The sequence below is a fragment of the Pithys albifrons genome, chromosome 7 (assembly GCF_047495875.1).
Source record: "Pithys albifrons albifrons isolate INPA30051 chromosome 7, PitAlb_v1, whole genome shotgun sequence".
NCBI lineage: Eukaryota > Metazoa > Chordata > Aves > Passeriformes > Thamnophilidae > Pithys > Pithys albifrons.
Window position 1 is genome coordinate 27,718,962 of NC_092464.1, and position 22,295 is coordinate 27,741,256.

General features: G+C 35.9%; 1 protein-coding gene across 3 annotated transcripts in view; it reads left to right on the forward strand.

Annotated features, from left to right (window-relative positions):
- PHF14 (PHD finger protein 14) overlaps window positions 1–22,295 on the forward strand; it is a 155,218-nt gene that overhangs the window by 36,824 nt on the left and 96,099 nt on the right. For all 3 annotated transcript variants that reach the window (XM_071560803.1, XM_071560804.1, XM_071560805.1), the window contains exons 8-14: window positions 782–928; window positions 4,656–4,926; window positions 5,500–5,606; window positions 7,024–7,119; window positions 8,627–8,730; window positions 10,133–10,264; window positions 17,520–17,688. In XM_071560803.1, the coding sequence (XP_071416904.1) occupies window positions 782–928; window positions 4,656–4,926; window positions 5,500–5,606; window positions 7,024–7,119; window positions 8,627–8,730; window positions 10,133–10,264; window positions 17,520–17,688 (1,026 nt within the window). The remainder of the gene's footprint in view (window positions 1–781; window positions 929–4,655; window positions 4,927–5,499; window positions 5,607–7,023; window positions 7,120–8,626; window positions 8,731–10,132; window positions 10,265–17,519; window positions 17,689–22,295) is intronic.

Genomic DNA, 22,295 nt, shown 5'->3' on the forward strand with positions numbered 1-22,295 from the left:
TGTTTGTAAGGAAAGTCTGTTTAGATTTTATTGGAAAAATGGATAGGCAAGTAATTTATTGATATTTGTATTACTTTGTGAAGGAAGACTGATTTTTCTCCTTAGTTTGTAGATTATGACTGTGTTTCTACACTTTTGAAAATATACTGTAAAGGAAATGTACTCACACAGTATCTCCTCACAGCTTAGATATTTGTAGTCTGCTTGCAAGTTTTACAGGTGATAAAAGTTACTATAAACTTACAGCCATGACGATCTGTAGATCTGATGGAATGAACAGAGAAAAATAGAAAAAGAAAGATCAACTGAGAGATGATAAATCATGTGAGGGTTATAGTCACCAAACAGTTGGAATAACATTTGAGAACCCAAATATATTGCTTTTGATATTATCCAGAACTGTTAAGCTCTTGTAGGATATAGTGTAAAAGACACAGTGCAGCAACAGGATATTAACAATATATGTCATATGTTAAAGGAATTTGTACTTAGAAATTTATTTTGCCTTTTTCTCTGGGAATGCAAAAATAATGCAGAGGTTGAATAGCAGAGAGTTAAATAGTTAATGCATTTAAAAACATTTAGAGTCATAGTGGAAAAACACCGTATATTGTAAATAGTAGCAACATGACAAAATTGGTTTAGAAACATACTTATTTTTAAAAACTTATTAATTTGAACACATGACCTGATTGCCAGAATGTTTGTGTTGTTCAGAGCCTTTTGGCCTTGTATGTCTTACTTTATTTTCGTTCCTTCCCCTTTGTTTTCTCTGAAACAGGATATAGCTGACCCTTTTTTTGCTTATTGTAAACAGCATGCGGACAGGTTAGACAGAAAATGGAAGCGGAAGAACTACTTGGCATTACAATCTTACTGTAAAATGTCCTTGCAGGAAAGAGAAAAGCAGCTTTCACCAGAAGCTCAGGTATTGTATTCATGACACGAGTGCCTCTGGATTAACCATACATGTTAAACAAGACAGAAATAAAGACAATGGGAAAATGTTAATATAGTATGAAATTAAATGTGAAATATATAGGTAGTACGTGGTCATATAACAATGCAGTTAACTATTTTTAGGTTTTGGTCTCTTAAGAACAAATACATTTTTATATATATCTCATATATGTTATATGCATATTTCAGTAAATATCAAATATGGGTATCTATGCTTGCCTGAATTGAAAAATATTACTATGGTTTTGAGGCAAAAAGTTGGCAATTACTTTTTCATTGTAATTTGTGGGGTTTGTTTAGTTTTTTTGTCAAGGTTCTTAAAAGAAAGACAGACAGACAAAAAAATAGACATATTTCTACATCTTTTTTCTCTTAATATCTTCAACTTGGCAGAAATGTTTAGCTTGCCTCAAGTGTTTTTCTTGTTAGGTTCTTCTTCAATTTTTGTAGGGCTAAGCAGAATTATGTGTGCCAGATGTTTTCATAGTAAAGATTTCTTAGAAAAAAAATTCTGTATGCAAAGAACTGAGTCTGTGCTACTGCGTGGGAGTTGTCTGAAAGCATGAGGCAAGTTAGTATCCCTGTCTAGTGTCAGATCCATGTAAAGCTATTAGTTCCTGTATAAGCTCAAGTAATAAATGTCCTTTTGATATAAAGACTTCAATCCCCCTGTGTACTTTCATATGTTTCAATGTGTGTTCTTTATTAATTTTTCTGATTCTGAGGAATTTATAACATAGTTTGTTTCCCTTTTTAGAATTAGCAATTACTGTAAATAATGGAATCATTTATGGGAAAGAAGCAACTGCTTTTTCTCCAAAGTGAGAATTGTAGTGTAATGATCAGAAAATAAATTTCATATTATCAAGCTTTTAATTTAATAAAAATCATACCTTTCTAGTTCTTCAAAGATCTTTGAATATGAGAAGAGATAAGTAATTTAAAATGTCCTGTGCTGTTGAGAATGAGTGTGAGCAAACTTACTATAGAAGAATTTTGAATAAAATATTTCTGTGGAGTATTGAGCTTCGTGCACCTTGATTTAAAACTGGTTTCATAATTCTTGTTGAACGCACTCAGCTCTCAATTGCATTAAATGCATCTGTGCAGTGGAGACATCACAGTAATATGAATACTACCCAAAAAAATGGTAAGTGCAGAATCAGTTTGGGTCCAACAGGGCTTACTAGCTCTGCTTTCAGGCATGTATTATGCAGTGCTGATAATGCTGCTAAGTTCCTAGCATTTGTCTCTCTCCTTCTCTTTCCCCCAAACCATGACCGTATAATTTTTTAATCTGAAATACTTGGACTAAATTTTTGGAAACCGAAAGAATAAATTATGAAAACTACAGGTGGAGTTACTTCACATGGTGTCATAGGCACCTTGATACAAATATTTTAACTTGGGTATATTATGTATAACCACTTGTTTTCACTGTTGATGGCTTTGGTATTATATGAGTTTGCATTAGTATTGTGTGTGGGCCTCAGTTTGTGTGGCTGAAAACAGATTGAATACTTCAAAAATACATATCCACTATCCAGTTTTATCTGTTGGGATTTTAATGAAGTAATTGTCTTTTAGTGGTTTCTGTTTCTTTAAACTAGAGAACTATAAGGGATACTTAATACTTACTAGAAATGTCTGACTGGAGAGTTGACAGAGACTACGTCTAAATTCACCCCTTACTTTATGTTGTCTGCATGAAGAAGTTAAAATCCCATCAGGAAATTCAACCATTTTTTGTTAAATAAGGATTTTGTTTGACAGATAAGAATCTTGAGACAGCTTAGTCTGGGGGAAAAAAAAAGTTTGAGTAGTAAATATATACATATATTATTCTTATATATATGTATGGCTGGGCTTCGCAAATGAAGATTTGGGAAGGGCTCTACCCCACATGGGTGTGCCCTTCGAGCCTGCGCAGTGGATTTTTTAGGTGAGGCACGGCGTGCGCAGAACTGGCCCCACCCTTTAACTCCTGAGGTTCATCTGCCACAGCCAAGTGAGCTTGGACGGTGACAGTGAAGTCCCCAGGACTAGAGCCTACAACCCCTGGGATTCCCAGATCTCCCATCCAAGTACTAACCAGGGCTGACCCTGCTGAGCATCCAAGATCTGATGGGATCAGATGTCAGGGAGGCATTTAATTGCCTTTTCATATATCTGTAATATGTGCATATATATATGGACATCCAAAAGCTCACTTCCAGGCGAGTTTTTTGGCTTAAGTAAGGTTTACAAATGTTGACGTAACGTTAAGTATTCAGTTGTACCAAGAAAATGGTTATTTGATGCTTTCTAGCCCAGGCAGGAAGCTCTTGAGCCAATGGTGTGGCCCAAAAAAACAGGACTGTTACTGATTGCTGGAAGATATTCTACATTGAAATATTCTTTTAAAATATTAATAAAAGAAATGTACATTTCTTGAACAAAGCATATACTTGTAAATTACTTAAGTACAATTAACTTGACTTGAGGTTTCCGTTTAGACGTTAGTAATTTTAATTTGTCATCTATTTCTGGAATAAGGCTCTGGGTGTACAGTTGTAGGACATCATAAATGACCTCAAGGGTTTCAGAACTGAGCATGTAATCCGTAAAGAAGCATCTTAGCTGAGGGTGCTCTAAACCATCCTTGGTCCTTCCAGTGGAATATAATGCGAACCAGTGGCTATTGCATGCTGCTGTAGGTCCAAGAAAGAAGCCATTGGGCTCAGAGCTGAACTGTGAGCCACATTTGCTGTGTTTCTTGGTCATTAATGTTCAAGACCTAGTAAGGTAACATATTAAACTGTCTGCAGTATTACCCTTCCTCAATTTTGTTGGTAATTTCTGTTCCTTAACCACAGTGTGTATGTATATGCACACTTTTTTGCTTTTGTTGCAAGAGTATCTCACACCATATGGTGGGGCAGTCACATTAGTTTAGTTTTTTATTTAGCTGATAGTCAGCTGGAATTTTGCCTCTGAAGGTTTGTATGTTGGTGTCATTTTCTGCCAGAATTGCCACTTCATAGAGTTCCCTCAAGACAGTGTTTTCCAACTGTCAGTAACAGCTTGATCTTCTGGGATACCTCTCCCAGATGGTTCCAAATATACGGATGTCATCAGCAATATATATTCTGAGCTTCTCTTGTCTACTTCACTTCTGTTTGGGTTGTGTTTTTGACAAATTATAATCATCACGTTTAACATTTATAAAGAGAAGTGGCATTGAGAAAAGGAGTTCCTATGCAATTATGTCAAATATGGCAAAAATGCTCCTCATCAACTCTTACTGCTTAGATACATACCAGTTTAAAGTGTATCTAAATGTATTTATGATAGGTCTACCAAAGTTTTCCCAGTAGTGAATTTCCCAGTCCCATCAGAATGTCATTTTTAGAAGGGCTTATCTGAAAGGCATCAAGTCATCTGTGTTACTTTCATTGGTGAGGAGATATCATCAAGAACATGTATTTAGGTCCAAAACCAGGTCAAAGAATAACGTCATTTGTGTATGCATTTTGAAGTAAAATGAAATGCCTGTATCAATGGCTCTTTCTTGAGTTGTAGTATTCTGGAGTGAGAGTGGTATTGATTAGATTGTGCAGCTTTTGAAATGAAAATAAAATGCAGAGGTGTTCCAAATTAAAACTAATTTTGAATTGTCCCTTTATGTTTTTAATTCATGGAGTTCTTTGTTTTAGGCTCGCATCAATGCCAGGCTGCAGCAGTATCGTGCCAAGGCAGAACTGGCACGCACCACCAGGCCACAGGCCTGGGTTCCCAGGGAGAAGCTGCCGCGACCACTCACCAGCAGTGCTTCAGCGATACGCAAGCTCATGCGCAAAGCCGAGTTAATGGGAATTAGTACAGACATTTTTCCAGTGGATACTTCAGATACTAGTTCCAGTGTTGATGGAAGAAGAAAACATAAGCAACCAGCTCTCACTGCTGACTTTGTGAATTATTACCTTGGTAAGGGTGAAAATAGTGTATTTTTCTCAATGAAAAAACTGCCACTTTGCTACATTGTGCTGTGCTAATTCATTGGCTTTTTTATTTTACTTGTATTTAATTGTTATTCATAGGTAATTGTGAATTATGACTTTGTTTTATGTCAGGTATATTATTGCTTGGAATCTCTATTTACACATAAAGTTACTTTTTTTTAAAGATATTTCAGAAAATAATAAAATCTTTCATATACAATTAGGCTAAATGTCTGTAAGAAGGGAATAGAAGGTCAGGTGCCTTTTATAATATTTTTGCTTTAAATTCTCCATTTCTATATGGAATAGCATGACTTTGTGACTGTTTGCTGGATGGCTGATCAAAGCTCATCATTTAAACAACTACAATATTTGTGCAGTAAAATTTAGATGCTGCAGCTGTTCATTCTACTCAGTCTGTTAATAAACCAGTAGGCCATAGTTTTGTGTCTTTGTATTGTTACGGTGTTAACTTTCTGTTGCTTCAGGGTCTTTTAGTGCATAAAACTTAAAAACATATATTCAAGAATTGGAAGTAATGCAATTTTCTTTTGACTAGAGAGAAATATGCGCATGATTCAAATCCAGGAGAATATGGCTGAACAGAAGAATATCAAGGATAAATTAGAAAATGAGCAAGAAAAGCTTCATGTGGAGTATAATAAGGTGAAGTAAAAAAGATAATACATCATTGTGCTGTTTTAGTATTGTTGCTGGTAACTTTGATAGCATTTTTCTTTCCATGAAAGAAAATGTCTTTGAATGAAAGAAGCAAGCTATTGCTTCTTTAAAAGTAATACTTAAAAATATAGTTCTTCTTTTAAAAATATTCAGTAGTCTGTCTTCCCCCCTACAAGTAGAATTAATTTCTAATATGTGGAATGTTGGCTGGACGTGGACTCTTTAACTGACCCCACTGAGAGATCCAGTACATGGACAGACAGGTCCCTCTTGTGAGTCAGCCTGTGTCATCAAGCCCTTTGTTTTGCTTATGTCTAGTTCTGGGTTCTTTTTGAACCTGCTTGATTCTTTTCTTGCGGTCCTACTTTATAATTGGCAATCTAGGATAATCATAGTGTTATTTATTTATTTATGTTAACTCCAACTCCTATTGTGTTCATCCTAGATTTAATGACTTGACTGATTTTTTCAGGGGGAAATAATCAGCATACGCACAGCCATAGTGTCCTCTGCATTGGTTTTTTGAGTATAACAAATTTGTGGCCCATAAATTATGGCATTGGTCCCCAAAAATATTGCTCATGTAATTTTTAAATTTATCATCATGATTAAAAAAAAATTTGTGCTTTTTTGGTGAATAATTTTTTCTTTATTTTAACATTTAAATATTTTGAAATGTAGAAATACTGTACTTTTTGTGGCAGTTGACATGCTGCAATGCTCGCCGAATTCAGCAACCTATCAAGTGACAGTTAATGATGACAAAACGTGGTGTTGCTACTAATTCCTAAACTGTTGGGTGTGTGTTTTGAATGAGAACATATGTAAACTTTAGAAGCAGATCCTTGTGAACTACCAGAAATTATAAAGGGAAAGGAAATGGTGCATGGGGAGCTTTTAACCATATTAGTAGGTTGTATATTCTCAGCGGTAACTAACAGTTACTTCCAGAAGAAAAAATCCACTTTTTTGTTTTTTGCTTCTGTCCTTCAATATTAATTGTATCTTTTTCTGTGAGTGTGAATGGGTGTTCTTTAGTATGGCAAAAGAGAGTTTTAATCCATTTATATGTTTGCTTGTTTTAATCTTGCTGCTTAAGTAGTGTGGACAACAGATATAAGATGTTGCTGTGTTCTAATTTTGCTTTCTACATGACTATGAAACCTTATTTTCATGCTAAACCGCTTCAGATCTTCACAAACAAGACGCTATCCTGGTTTTTTATTTAGTTCTGTTACATTACTGAATGGTTGCACTGATCTCAGCTCTATTGGTATAGGCTTCACTGTTTTGTTAATCTCACAATAAATCAATGCAGCTACATAAGTAAGAAGATGAATAAATTTTATTAAATAACTAATGAATTTTCATTCCTGTTGGTTTTGTTTTTTTAACTTTTCAGCTGTGTGAGTCCTTGGAAGAGCTACAAAATATGAATGGAAAACTGCGAAATGAAGGGCAAGGCATTTGGGCTCTGTTGGGTAGAATCATTGGACAGGTTGGTTGGCTCCCTTTGCTCCCCCTTTAAAGAAGGCAGCAGAACTGATTTTCCAAGAATAGGCCTTTCTGTATGTCATTTCTGTGGCCAAATAAATTAATTTGATTTGATTTGATCAGACCCAGGCTTTACTCTGGGGATAATGCTTTCTGATTGAAGTACCTAGACTTGTGCAAACCACCTACTGGAAACCTGCAGCTTAATTTTGTTGTTGTAATAGTGTTCTTGTTTGCAAAATTCTTTCATTTGGTGTAAGTGATTGACCTGTCATTTGTGATGAACCTTAACATGAAGCATGAGTTAATCCTACTGTTTTTGTCTCCACATTGTCTTTAGTTACCGTAGGCTTCAAATAAGGTTTTAAATCTTTATGGCTTTTATAAGATGTAAATCCTTTTAAATGAAATATGTATGTGATGGTGTACAAATGGACAGAGCAGAATATTTTGCTGAAATGAATATAAATATTTAGGGTAATAGAAAGTTTGGATTACTTCCTGTTTCCAACAATTTTCTTTGTTCTCATTGATATGGGAAAAAAGAGAACTGCAGATTCTTGCCATGTTTTCATGTATGTTTTATGTCAGAGATACTGAGTGGCAATGAACATTTTGCATGTTGAGAGGGAGATTGAAGTAATTTCCAATTATGATTCAAGACTGAAGAAACTGTTCATTGTGAAAATGCAGACATAAAATTAGGTCACAACTTCATTGTGCCCTTTGGTACTGCTGAGTTTGTGCTGCTGTTCAGAAAAAGAACCTTAAAATTTTTTTATGCAGCAATAGTTCCAAAGGTATGCAAGGTTTTTCTGTTTCTTTGTCTGTCTATCTGGCCTACTTGCAAAGAAGGATTCTCTCATAACTTATCTTTTGAACCAAGATTATTTTTCCTTCCTTTGAGTAATTATTTAGAAATATATTTCCTGATGCAAATGTTACTAAATTAAAAAAAAAAGAGCAGAATTCATTTACACAGCTTGCATGACATTTTTTTCCAGTTGGTTGAACAGATGCAGACCCATGGGACTGCTGAGAAATGACTTTGATAGATGGTTGCTGTCTGAGAAGCCAGCATACTGCAGATTAGTAGAAACCCGAAGAGAGTCTCGTCTGCTTTGTGGAGGGCTTGGTCCAATAAGATAATTTTTCTAATTAACCTATCGAGCACCAGTGTAGCTGCGATGCTGTGGAAAATAAACTGCCTCAGTATTCTGTCAGATTTATGCCTTTACTTGTTTCAACTTCCTAGACAAATGTATCCTTGTCCATTCCTCTATTGGAAGCCTGAAGAAAAATTCTAAAAGCCAGTCTTTCTGTGTTTTTTATTGAATTGAAAGCATAAGATTATATTACAAAATCATACTGAGATAAATGTGCTCTTGTCTGTAAAATAGCTAGCTAAGCAATCTCCCACTCATTAATATGTCGTTCATGCATTGAGACTGGAGTGGTATTCTTTAAAAATGTCAAGACTCATGTGTACTACATTTTTTCAAATCCAATAGAAATTGAACATACCAGCAATTTTACGGGCTCCTAAGGAAAGAAAGCCAAGTAAAAAGGAAGGAGGAGCACAGAAGACATCTATACTTCCGGCCGTACTTTATAGGCAAGTAATAAAATCTTGACAGAATAGATACAGTGTCTAGTAAGTTACAGTTTCAGAAAAGTGTTGAGAGAACATAGTTTGCTTCAGTTTTTAATTAATAAAATGCTTCAAAGTGGTCTATACATTTTTTCTTACTTTTGAAGGCTAAGCTGAATAGTGGTCAAGTCTTCACCCTAGCACACATGAGTAAAGTTTGAGTGTTTTTGCTAATTTGGTGGCAGTGCTTTAATGGCAAAGGTAACTTTTCATCTGAAATAAAAGGGTTCTTTTTTATTGTGTGAAAATTAACTGGTCATCTTAGTTTTTGAATGCAATCATCTAAGTGGATGATTTTGTGAATAGTGATGATGCTGTTTAGTCACAGTGGCTGGGTGCATAAAACACTTCTCATGTAAGAATCTTTACTTTTTGCTCATGCTAAATTGCCCTACTTCTATTTTTATTAATTGCCAAGAATATGAAATGTATTCACTTACTCTCTCATTGTTACACCTTTTCCCCTCTTCCATAAGCTATGAAGCTACTGACTGGGTTTTTTTTAAGCCTAACAGTGGGACATATATTAGGATTCTAGAGCATGACTATGCAAAATGCACATCATCTTGGATCTTCTTCTCTTGCCACAACTAAGAGATGACATGATCTACCCTTGTCTAGAGAGCAGCAGTCAGGCCTTCAACCACAGCAAGTGATGTCTTGCCCAGTTAGAATGCTAAATGAAGAAGATGCAGAAGATGATTGACATAAGCCAAAATTATTTTTAGTGCTGCAAGAAACAGAAATCTTAGGAAAATGACAGTGTCCAGTCATTTAGTTCCTTCTATGTTACAGTGCAATCAGTGAACACCTGATCTTTTCAAAGTAACTAAAATTTCAATTCCAGTAAAATAATAATAAAAAGTAATTTCTTATGAGTTGTTTCATTGCCCACCATAACAGTGGGACAGACCTATTTCAGGGTGGTTACCTGAATAAGGATGTGGTTGTTAAAAAGAGATAATAGCAGTATAATTTTCTATTTGAGCATTTGATGTAGTATTTTTTTTTCATTGGCCAGTGGTACATTGTCTTGAAGTATTGGGTGATTGATTACCCACTTGCTAGAAGTCCTCAAAAGTTTAAATTGAAAGCCATTTTTGTTAACTCTGTTAGGTGCATTTTGTTCTTTATTGTATATAGGTAGAAGCTTCTTTAAAAAGAACCACAAAAATACTCCATAATTACTCCAAAAAGTAATCATCATTTAAGTGCATAATTACTCCAAAAAGTAATTATGCACTTAAATGATGCATTCAAATTGAAGTTGCTCCATGTTTGTGTTAAAACTGGGGAATGTACAGGGATTTTAGTCCTTATGATTTCAAATGTAATCATAATGCTTTTCTGCTGCCTACATTACAAGTTGTGGAATTTGCAAAAAAAACCATGATCAACACCTCCTGCTACTGTGTGACACTTGTAAACTCCATTACCATCTTGGTTGCCTGGATCCACCTCTTACAAGGATGCCAAGGAAGACCAAGAACAGTTACTGGTAAGCATGCAGTTATGTGTTGTCTTTTTCTATCTCTGTACTTAAAGTAAGATGTAAATGTGCATAGACTTGAAAATTCTAAGTGATTTAGACATTGCTTTAATGCAGTCCAAACTGAGTTGCTTTATTTTCAGGTTATTAGCAGTGATGTTTCAAGGTTAAAAAAAAAAAACAAAGTAAAGATTTTATCATTATTAGCAACTGTGTAGAAATAGGTTATAGCTGTAATTTTCTTAGCTTTTGAGTTAATTTTTGATTGTTAATGCTGTCATATAATAATGGTAGGAAACTATAGGCTACTTTCAGGAAATGAAAGACTTGATTTTCTGTTTATCTTAGGACCCAGAAAGGTAACTCTCTGTCCAGATCTTCAGGAAGATACTTGCAACTATTTTAAAAATAAAGTTGATCTGTTTATTGCAATATTGGAAATGTTGGGTTTACTACTGTCTTATAACTCAAATTTGCTATGGCAGAAGCACGTGCATAACTGCACTTATTGCAGTTACATTTCCATGAATTGAAGTTCTTTCTGTGTCATTGGAGCAGAACAAAAGCTAAGTGGTACATTGCTGAAATGTTAAGGTGGCAAAGGGGCTGATTTCCAAACTCTCATAAAATTATCTTGCAGCTGTGTAGTGTTAGCATGTTTAAACTGCTGTGGAATGTGTTAGAAACAGTTACCCAGTAGCAGTGTTTAGCTGGCAAGAAGTTAATGTACAGCATCTCCAGGAGTCATTCATGACCTTGTCTGAACATTGAGGTACTCAGAAAAGTATAAGAATTCCTTCTAAAAGTACAGTTAAACTATATTAAGAGAAGAAACTTGGTTTCTGTTTTTCTTCATATATCTCTTAATTTTTGTAGATTATTTTTTAAGAACTTGCACATTTTAATCAAACCATCTGTGCAGAACGAGATGGTCAGTACATGAAATGGGAGGCCTCTCTTTTTTATGTCTTAATGCAAAAAAACCTATAAATTTACTTAGTAAATTAATATTCTTTAAAAGTGGAAAAATCTCAGAAAGATTTTTATCATCACTAATATTTTGCTGAACTTAATTATCCTTTAATTATTTAATGCAGTGTGTGATTTTCAACTTTCTATCTCTTTGGTCAAATTTGTCAAGTAGTTATTTTACATGGAAGCTTTTTTAAAAAAAAAAATTTAGATAGTTTCTGCATTGGCACAGGAGATTTGATTTTTGTTCTGCTTTTTAACAAAGTTGAAAAGGCTCACTTGAAGCTATGAGTCCAAAAGATGTAAGACTGTAATTCTCAGTAGGTGTTAAAGTCAGGATAGGTCAGGTTAGGTGGTAGAGCTCTTTCATTTCAAAGCTATGACTTATCTTTGTTGTGAATTTCATGGTTCAATTATGTCTCAGATCACAAGCTTGGCTCTTACTTCTAATTAGCTCAGGCATATTCTGGAGTGTGAGATGATAGCAGACAAATTGAGCTGCATTGATTGCATTCTTTTCATCATTGAACATGCCTTTATGTATTCTTTTCAGTATCAGTAGAGAGCATATAGAACAGATCCTTAATCTGAGTTTGAGTTCAGCAGGTCTGCCCTCCCCCCACTGTTTTGAATACAATTTTTATCTTTTGATTAAGATACAAAGAAAAGTGCAGGGTTTTTTTAGATGGGGGCCCTGTACCTTTGATATATTTGTGTAGGATATAATGGGAACTTAGCAAAAGGTAAAATAAAATTGGTATAGTGGGAAATTACTTAAAACGCTAGACAGGTTGACAGACTTTATTGAAGAGTGGATAAAACGTCAAGTTTAGTTCTCTTTTTAAAAAGTAAACAGGAAAAAGTTAAAAATAATTTTTTCCTTTATTTTTCTGTTTCATTATCACTGCTAGTAATTTATTTATAATTGCTAGTTTGAGCCCGTGCAAAAGGTTTGATGAATAATCACATATTTATCAATGCTGTGGTGTAATTTTATGTAAAAATAGACAATTTTCAGCTTCTTAGAAATCCTATTGATTAAACACTAGAATATTATTTTGATTCACATGTTATCATAATACTAAGTCTTATCATTCTTGTTGACAGCTTGTTTGCTCTTAGGCTCCTGGCCATTCTGGATGGGAATGGGAATTGTGTATTTTCCTGGTAGAGAATGATCTTAATGGGTATGAAAGCAATGCACAAGTGTTGACAGACAATAGGATGAATCAAAATCTAATTGGAAAATATTGACATTTTCATTAAGAAAATACTTGGCAGCTACCATCAGAGATGGTACTTTCTATTGAAACAAAATTGCTGAAAAAGTGGTAACTTCTGGTAGCATATGAAACGCTGGGGACTGAGATGAATGAAATAAGAACTAATGATTTTACAAAGCGTAGTGGTTTTTATTTTTGTTGGAAGACCAAGTTATTTTAGTGGTGACTGCTGTGGAGAGTGTTGGCCACAGTACAGAATGAGCTGTAGAGTTCTTGGCCAGTAGTCCCATGAACACACATTCAGTATCTGGACATTCATTCATATTCATGACCTCACTTATTCCATGCTGATACAGCACATCTTGACTGTTTTTTTTTTGTCCTGAGCCATTGGATAATAATATAAAACTATTAATTTACATATGTGTGAGTGCAGTGTGACATTATGTCTAGCATACACATTTCTATGTATTTGTCACTTTTCCTAGTTGAAGGATGTAAGGGTCATTCAGATGGCAAATTTTCAGTACCTTTATTGTCTGTAAGATGCATTTTGAAGCTCTTTGGCAAACTTGATTTGGTTCATATAACTGTCTTTTATCTCCAGAATAAAAGCAGCCCTCCTTTTTTAACACCTCCAGTACAATATTCAACACGGATAATTTATGGAGCTTAAATGGTGTCATCTTAAAGCTGTGGTCCATGTGTCTCAAGTTCAGAGTGGTTCAGTTCTTTGTAAACATTGCAAGAAGGGATTTGTCACAGAGTATGTCTGTGAGACCTGTTTCTTCCTAATTAAAAATAAGTCACATTCCTAAAAATGTACAGTTTTCCTTTTTAAATACTGAGAATGGAACTTTTTTGTGGAATCACTGTAGTGGTGTTCCCTAAGCACAGAAGATTTAAATTTACACTTCTCCCAGCTCACCGCTAGTGAGTTGATGTTTGTGAGATGGGAAGTTATCACTGGTACCATTCATTCTTGTACACAGTTACATTGAAAACACAACAAAATCACACAACTTCTTTTCTTCTCTAGGTTGTTAGTGCTTAATGACAGACTTCCTGTATGATTAAAAGGTTTCAAATCAATACTGAAATTTCTTGATGGAATTACTAAAATTACTTCGAGTAATTTTAGCAGTAGGCACATTTTAGAAGTAGGTGTATTATTGCTTACCACTGATTTTCTCTGTGGGTCTAGATTAGGCAAGTTCAGACTCAAAGCAAAGCAAAACCTGTGGACAAAAAGTTGAGTGTCTGGCACCATTTCTCCTATAAATTTGTTTATGGTGCATGGCAATGGTTGATAATTTAGAGGTAGTTGAAGATTATTGGAATAGTTGTAAAGATGACCTGCTGTGGCAGGTTCTCTGTTCGTCCTTGAAGAGATGAAATTAAGTGAGCATGACTGTGGCATAGCCAAAAAAAAAAGTCATGTGGCTGCTTTCTGTCAATATATTGGGATTAAGGAGCAGAATGGGAAAAGAGTTCTTTAAATTCAAGAACCATGTTGAGATAAACTATACTAAGAGATGAAAGGAAATTGTTCCCATGTCAGAGGAGTGTGTGTCTGTAATAGCTTTTATGTGACCCTGTGGGAGCTAACAACCAAACTGCTTTGTAGCTAAAGCTTGTCTGCTTTATAATAGAATTGATGAGATGTGGTTAACTGTGGTAGTAGAGGCTATTCCAGTAAATCAAGAAGTTGCCTATATAAGTTCATGTTTATAAGTTTTGGGTTTCCCCTCATCTTTGGTGTATGTGTGAAATTTTGTTCTGTGACTCACACAAGATGCACCTGCCTCCGTCCTCCATCATACTTTCATTTTACTTCTGTTTTCTAGACTGAGCTTTTTCTTAATTTTGTTTGCTGTGACACTTGCACCAGCTGTTTCAGAGCAGGTGACACCTGTTTGTTTTTCATAAAAATGGAATTTAGAAACTTGCATGCAGTACCTCATCTTTTGATTGAGATGTTTCTCATCTTCCTCAGTAACAACAAAGTTAAAATTCTTCACTTATTTGTATTTAAATAGGATACTAATGAAACTACAGGAGTTTACTTATCTGCATGGTTATTTTCTGTACATATTTTCTGTATCAGAAAAACGGGGTCTTTCCCTTTTAATTCTACAGAGCTAAAGAACAGGAATGTTTTCAATCATATGTTCAGACTGATAGATCCAATAGACTGGGTTTCCAACTCCCAAGTATTATTGTAGAACCATACTACTATTTTTTTGTCTTATTAAACTTCGTTTTTAATGCAGTTCTTTAGTTGTGGAATGTTTATTTTTTAATTTATACATAGCACGTGTTTTCACCATAATGGGAAAATAAATGTTTTGCAAGAACTGCTCATCACAATACTTCTGAACATTTTCATAGGCATTTCTTACATCTGCATAAGCAGATCATAGTAAGTACTTTCAGTCGTGCTTTCTGTTACATAAATTACTGACATGACTGATGGTGCAGTGTTAGGGAGGGCTGTGCTCTCTGATATTTACCAAACAGAAAATCACCTTAAAGCTTTGAGTTGGATATCGTGAAGACAATGCATCTTACAAAAGTGAAGACATCAAAGCAGCTTTTAGCTAAGCAGTCACACAAAATTTTGAGAGAATGTTGTTATCCAAAGCTTCTCGCTCCTGTTACATCATTTGAGAGCCCTTCTCCATAAAATCTTAATAGTAGCTTGGTCTGTGTGCCTTTGTTTATTTACTTAAGTATGAATACGTATTTGTACTTAAGTGTGAATACATATTTGTCTGTGTATACTTGCACAAATTTGTGTAAACATCTAACTGTAAAAAGTAGCATTTTGTACCTCATATTTTTTCTGTTGATTTTAAATTCTAGTGTTCTAAAGAGGTTTAGAAGTGTAAACAAGTACTGTGTGTGCAGCGAACTGAGGCTTGTAAAGAGGAGGAAGAATAGAGTACTATACACTTGTATGCTGGCCCAAAACTGTGAAAAATTATAAAGAATGATATATATATAGAGAGAAAGTAGAAACTATAATATATATAAAGAAAAATCATAAGTATATAAATTGGCTTCCTTGTGTTTTGGTTTCTATTAAAGCCTCCATGAGCAGTTAAATACCTCCCTGACATCCGATCCCGTCAGATCTCGGAAGCTAAGCAGGGTCAGCCCCGGATTAGTACTTGGATGGGAGACTTCCTGGGAAATGCTGGGTGCTGTAGGTTCTAGTCCTGAGGACTTCACTGGCACTGTCCAAGCTCGCTCGGCCGTGGCAGATGAACCTCAGGACTTAAACGGTGGGGCCAGTTCTGCGCACGCTGAGCCTCACCTAAAATCCACTGCGCAGACTGGAAGGGCACACCCACGTGGGGACAGCCCTTCCCAAATCTTCGTTCGCGAAGCCAAGCCACACACAAAGCCTCCATACTTATGTGAGGAAGGGGAGAAACTGTTACCTTTCTTTCAATCTACCCTGTAGTGCTTCTGCTTTTCTAGACCAGCAAATATTAGTAGCACTTGCATGTGTCCTCTTTACTGCGATCTTAACTGCTTTTGAGATAAGAGGTGATCAATCTTCATAACATTATAATGTAGTCACAATTATCTAAATTTTACATATGGAAAAGTTGAAGGACTAAGGCCTTGAGTTAGTCAGGGTTACACTGATAATGTTACCCAATCCAGGATTAGATGTCCTCTATTTTGACTTGGTAGCCACCGATCTGTCTAGCGAACCATGATGACTCCTGTTGTTGTTCTAGTATAGTCATGAGAGATCAGAGATTATACTGCTTGGATTAATTTAAAAGAATCAGAAAACATGTAAAGTTGGTGATATTGTGTTAGCCCTTACTAAAGTTCACAAGAAAATTATTCCTGTGAACATGTAAATTTGAAGAAATCATCTCAAATATAACAGTACCTCACTTTGTGCTTTCGTTTATACGGATATGCTTTCTTGTCTCAAATGTGTATTAACATTTAACTTCAAATAATTACATACGTAGTTTTTGTTTATCTCCTTCCAAAGCAAATTTGCTCCTTCATTTAGATAATTTTAATGTGCTTATGCCTGTTATTGGCACTCAATAGCAGACCATAGTGTTGATACTTTTTTGGTTGGTATTGGTAAAAATCATGTTTAATATGAGAACAGTAGTGAATTGGAATTCATTTGAAATGACTTACAGTTTTTTGAATTTGAAGTCTAATGTGAGAAATAATAAAGAACTGGCTCCTACCAGTGAGTATAATTTTTAAGTTTTCACTGATCTATTTTTAGCAAACGTCCTCATGTATGACTTTGCATAATATGATTTTCTGCAAATAAAAAGAAATCTTGATTAATTCCTATCTTATTAATTCTGTTACAGGGCTGGTTGCATTATCTTAGTATCTCTTAATTTTTGAAGTTCTGATTTTGATTTTATGCTTTTTCAAAATCTCTAGGCATTTTTTCAATTCAGTGTTCAATGTTTTTAATGTGTCTACAGCTTCTATATCTTTATTTGTCTCAACTACTTTTTTCAGCTTTAAAACCCTCTTTCTTAGAAAATACATATTAAAATTTATTTTCGTAACAAATATGTCTTCTAAATCCCTGCCAAGAAAGCATGCTGTCATCAGAATGAATTCAGCAGCATGTCATTGTAAAGATTAACAGTCTTATCTAGTGGAAGTTGTCCCTGCTCATGGCAGGGAGGTGGGAACTAGATGATGTTTAAGATCCCTTCCAGTCCAGACCACTGTATAATTCTGTGATTAAACTGTGGCAAGTAGTTACAGTAATGAATAGATTACAGATGTGGTAGAATGAAAATGGTGAAATAGGGTGCATCTCTTTTGAAGGTTAATTTCTGCTTTCAGAATCTTGGTTTTCAAAGTTAAATACTGTCAGGAGTATAAGAATGTCTTACTGGTTTTTTGCTTGCTTGCTTAAAATGTATGTTTCAGAGACTTCTTGAGGTGTCCGTTTGATTTATTGACTTTTGAATTCATCTTAAACCCAAACACTTCAATGTATTTCCTTTTCTGCTTTTGTGACTGTAGTCTTAAAAAGAAAATCTTTCACTTTGCAGGCAGTGCTCAGAGTGTGACCAAGCAGGTAGCAGTGACATGGAGGCTGATATTGCTATGGAAACCTTACCAGATGGGACCAAAAGATCAAGGAGGCAGATTAAGGAACCAGTGAAATTTGTTCCTCAGGATGTGCCAACAGAACCGAAGAAAATTCCAATCAGAAACACGGTAAATGATGGTGTTTTTATGAGACTCATATTCATAATAATAATAACATTGTTTCATATGACTTATGTTGTGGACATTCGGAATTGCAGGATTTCAGTTTGATTGATGTTCTATTGTTGTTATATGTTTAATTTCCTCTGCTGAGTGCTTTATTACTCATGTTAAATACATTGTTTTGCTACAGAAAAAAGCTGGGAAACATGGTACTGAACTGAAGAGCTCTACAAGCTTAAGGAAAAATTCAGTTTGCACTTAAACTTAGCCATTTCAGCTCTTCTTCACTGTAGTACTAAACGCACATACTAGGCTAGATTTAAATCCATCAAATTGCCAATTATAGCTATAAAGTAATTAGTAATATCCTTAAATACAGACAACCTGCTGACTGACCACAGATTTTGTCACAAGTGGTCACAAGACCCTTTTTTCAGTTTATTTGGCTTCCTAGTTTTATTAGTCATTTTGTGTTTTCTTAAACTTTCATGGTGGATAGCTTTTTGAGAAGAGAAGCAAAATCTCTTGCTTTCTGTACTGTTGAAATATTTAGCATCTTATTTTCATTTGAAAGCTGAACATTTTTATTAATCACTCTGCTCTTTTCCTTAAAAGTTTGCTCTCCTACCTGTTTGTAAAACAAGGATTTTCAGAAATGTTATGTCACATTATGTATAAGTAGTATACAAAAGTATCAAAAGGCGTTTAGGTCCGTTTTAGGTGATGAGTAGAGTTCCCATGACTCTTTGAACATCTTCCAATATATCTGGTTCATCTGTCAATACATTTCTTAATATCAGGGAATATTTAAACCCTCTCATGTTAAGGTCAGACAAACTTCAGCTCTCATGCAGGACAGCTTTATTGTCTTCACAGAACTTTCCAGACTTATGATTATACTAGCAGATACCATAACTTAACTTCTGAGCGTACACTGATAGGACTAAGCAAGTATTTTCCTTACCTAAGCTTAAATGTTTGCTTTAATTTTGGGCCACAACTTTGATATCCCTAATAGTTTCCTTTTCCTGGTCTATGACTAAGAAGACCTTTAAGAATGACTGAAGCCAAACTGACGAATTTAGCTTGAACTATTAGGAGTGTTAGTAATCCAAAATTAAAGTCTGAGAACCTTTTTTCTTTCTTTTTCTCATTGAGGTAAAGTACCCTTCTTCCTTACGTGTAAGAATGAATAGAATCTTACAGCTGCCTGGATGGATTGAACTCACTGTTGCCATGCTATTGTTCACACAGAAAGAAAACTTACCTGGTGGTCTTGCTTACTCAACCCTTTGCATCTTGTGTCCCCTTTTTCTTCTTTCTCTCTCTCCACTCTCTTTATACCTAATGTAGTGATATTAGTGTGTGGGGATTCATGATTCTGGGAGGACTAAAGAGAAATAATATTGCAAGAAAGACATTGATAGTAGTAACAAACAAAGAAGCAATATAAGGCATTGTTCAGAAATTCACAGGAAGCCAAGATTGATCTGTTCTAAGGCCCATGTAATAACTGCCAACCTTCTGTGCTAAATGAAGCGATGTCTAATTGCTCTGAGGTGTCCCCCCTATGCTGTGTCACTGTGATGTGCTACACTGGTGATTTGGCACCTCATGTATTACATAGTGTATCTGCACATATGTCTCGGTTTGAGGGGAAAAACCAAAATGTTTTACCCACAAGCAGGGGAGGGGCCTCCTCCACAATAATCACACCACTCTTTATCAAATTTAAGAAAAGGAATTTTAATACAAGAAGGATAACTGCTATATATATATATATATATATATATATGTAAACAGACTAGTGCAACCCACTTCCCCAACACCATAAGAGAAAAAAAAAAAAAACAACAACAACAAAACCCAGCAGGTTTTCCTCCGGGAGAAAAGGTTATACTTAAGTGTCCTTGTCACAGCCCGCTGGCTGCAGAGTGAGTTTCAGTCCCTCTCCAGCGAAACAGACGAGCAGTGGGCTTTTCAGATGGACTCAGTCTCTTCCCCCTGTGTTCCCCGTCCAAGAAGCAGAAAGGTACGAGCAACCAGCAGCAAATCCAAGGCAGGTAGCAGCACGGCAGGAAAAAGTAATCCGAAGTAGGCAGCGGCAAGACAGCCAGGGAAAACCCCAGCAGTAACCAGCAGGGCAGCCTGCCTCCTTGGAGCCCCCACTCCCCCGTTCCGCCGAGCCAAGACTGAGGAGAATATCCAAAAAAAAACCAAAAGAGACAAACCTGCCCCCACCCCAGCGATCACAGTTAACTGCTTCTTTTGTTAACCGCTGGCCTGGGCAGTTAAGTGGCAGGGGAGAGAATTTACATAATAATCCCAAACTACAACAACATATTATGACATGTAATACAGAGATCAACTGACTTTGAGTGGACTATGTGTTGGCACTGTATGGCATTGCACTGTGGAAAAAATTACTGCTACCAGTCTGATAAAAAGACTCCTGATAGAGTGTTTCCAGTAGGATGTTTATGATAGTGGAAAAATGGAGAAACATTACTAATTCTATTTTTATATTATCTGAGTGTTACACCCCTCTGGGCCCTTCACCACTTTTGGTGCCCTCCTTTGGATGCCCTTTAGTAGCTCCAATAGCTTTTTATCTTTCTCATATTGTGGCACCCAAATCTCCACACAGTATTCAAGGTGAGGTTCCCCCAGTGCAGAGCAGAGCAGAACAATCCCTTCCCTCAGCTGGCTGGGGGTGCTTTGCCTGATGCCCCCCCAGGACACAGTTGTCCTTGATGGCTGCCAGGGCACTGCTTACTCATCCTCAACTTGACATCGACCAAGATCCACAGGTCCCTTTCCATGGCACTGCTCTCCAGCCTCATTTGCTGGCCTGTATATCCAGGATTGCCTTGTCCAAGGTGCTGGATCTGGCTCTTGCCTTTGTTAAACTTCATCCAGTTGGTGATTGTGCAGCCCTCTTATTTGTCTAAGTCCCTCTGCAGGGCCTCTCTGCCATCGAGCAAGTCAACAGCTTCACTTTATTTAGTATCATTGGCAAACTTACTTGGTATGCCTTTGAGTCCTGTGTCCAACTGGTTCATGAAAATGTTGAAAAGAATTGGACCTAAGGCAGAGCATTACAGAATCCAGCTCGTGACTGGTTGCCAGTCTGATCTTACCCCATTTTACTGTAACCTCAGGATATTAAGTTTGACGAGATGGACTTTACCCTCATGAAGCTGTGGTGGCTGTGACCAATGACTTTTTGTTCTTCAAGTGTTTTTCAGCATCTCCTAGAACAATCTTCTCTGTAATTTTACCAGTCATTGAAGTGAGACAGACAGATCTGTAGTCAGGGTCATCCTTCTTGCCCTTCTTGAAAACTGGGATAACATTTATGAGCTTCCAGTCAGCTGGGACCTCTCTAGGACAATTCAAAGATGACATAGAGAGGCCTTATGATGACTTCAGCCAGCTCTTTGAGTATTCTCCAATGAATCCCATCGGGCCCCATAGACTTACATGGGTCCAGCTGGAGCAGCAGATCCCATGCAAGTTCAGGATGAACTGGGAGTTTATCAGTCTCACAGCCATGGTCTTCAGCTCAGGGCAGACGCCACGTACCCTGTCATTAGTGTTGAGGAGAGGGGCAAAGAAAGCATTAAACACATCTGCCTTGTCTGTGTCTTTGTTTGTGAGGTGACCGTCCTCATCCTGGAATGGACTGATGCTATTTCTGCAGTGTAGACCAGCTCTTCCAAAGAAATTGGGGGACAGAGAGAAAGTCCAGCCATTTGACTTCATTATTTTGGAGACAGCAGCTATCATAGTGTGCATTAAAATGCAAGTTTGTAAGGTGACCTTTCTGATTTTAAACTTCCAAAGAAAGACCATGTAAGTGAACATATAAGGGTAAATTTAAACACATCCTGATTTTACTCTGAGCCAGGGTCTGTACAAATAGCAAATGAATGTAAATAAACAAGACATTAGGTCTTTATACTTAATTCTGTTGTATAATGGTTGTAATTGCAGAGAGAATTGAATTACTTGTTTATGGTTTATACCTTTCTAGCCATGCATAGTGACCTTTTAAACATTTTTTTCATTTCAGTGTATAACTTTTTAAGCCAGGTTTATTTAAAATCTGTAATCTCTATAATTTCAATTTCACACTTGTTATAAGCATAACAAATTATTATTTCTTCTGCTAGTTAATTTCAGATAAATTAATAGCTGACGATTAGCTAATAGAAATCAATAGCTAATTGCATAAACCGGAGTTCTATAAACACTTTTTTGTATTTCTTATAAATCTGAATATGTTTTTTAACATTTACTTTTCAAATTTGTACAGTTTTTTTTCTATTGGATATATTTTTATACAGATTAAAAGTACACAATAATTATTTCTTTAGAAAATACTTTAAAGAGATGCAAATAGTGTTTTGCAGCAGTACGTTGAAGTGATTAATGCTTTTTCCTCTGCTCAGCTACGTATGTTCAGATTTTCAGAATCTTTTTGAGGTGATCCATATTATAAAAAAATCAGCTTTTAACAAATGTCAACCTCATATGCTATCCTTGAGTAAAAAAGAATACACAGATTATTTTTTTTGCTGAACATGTCATTGCTAAAATAATTTTGTTAG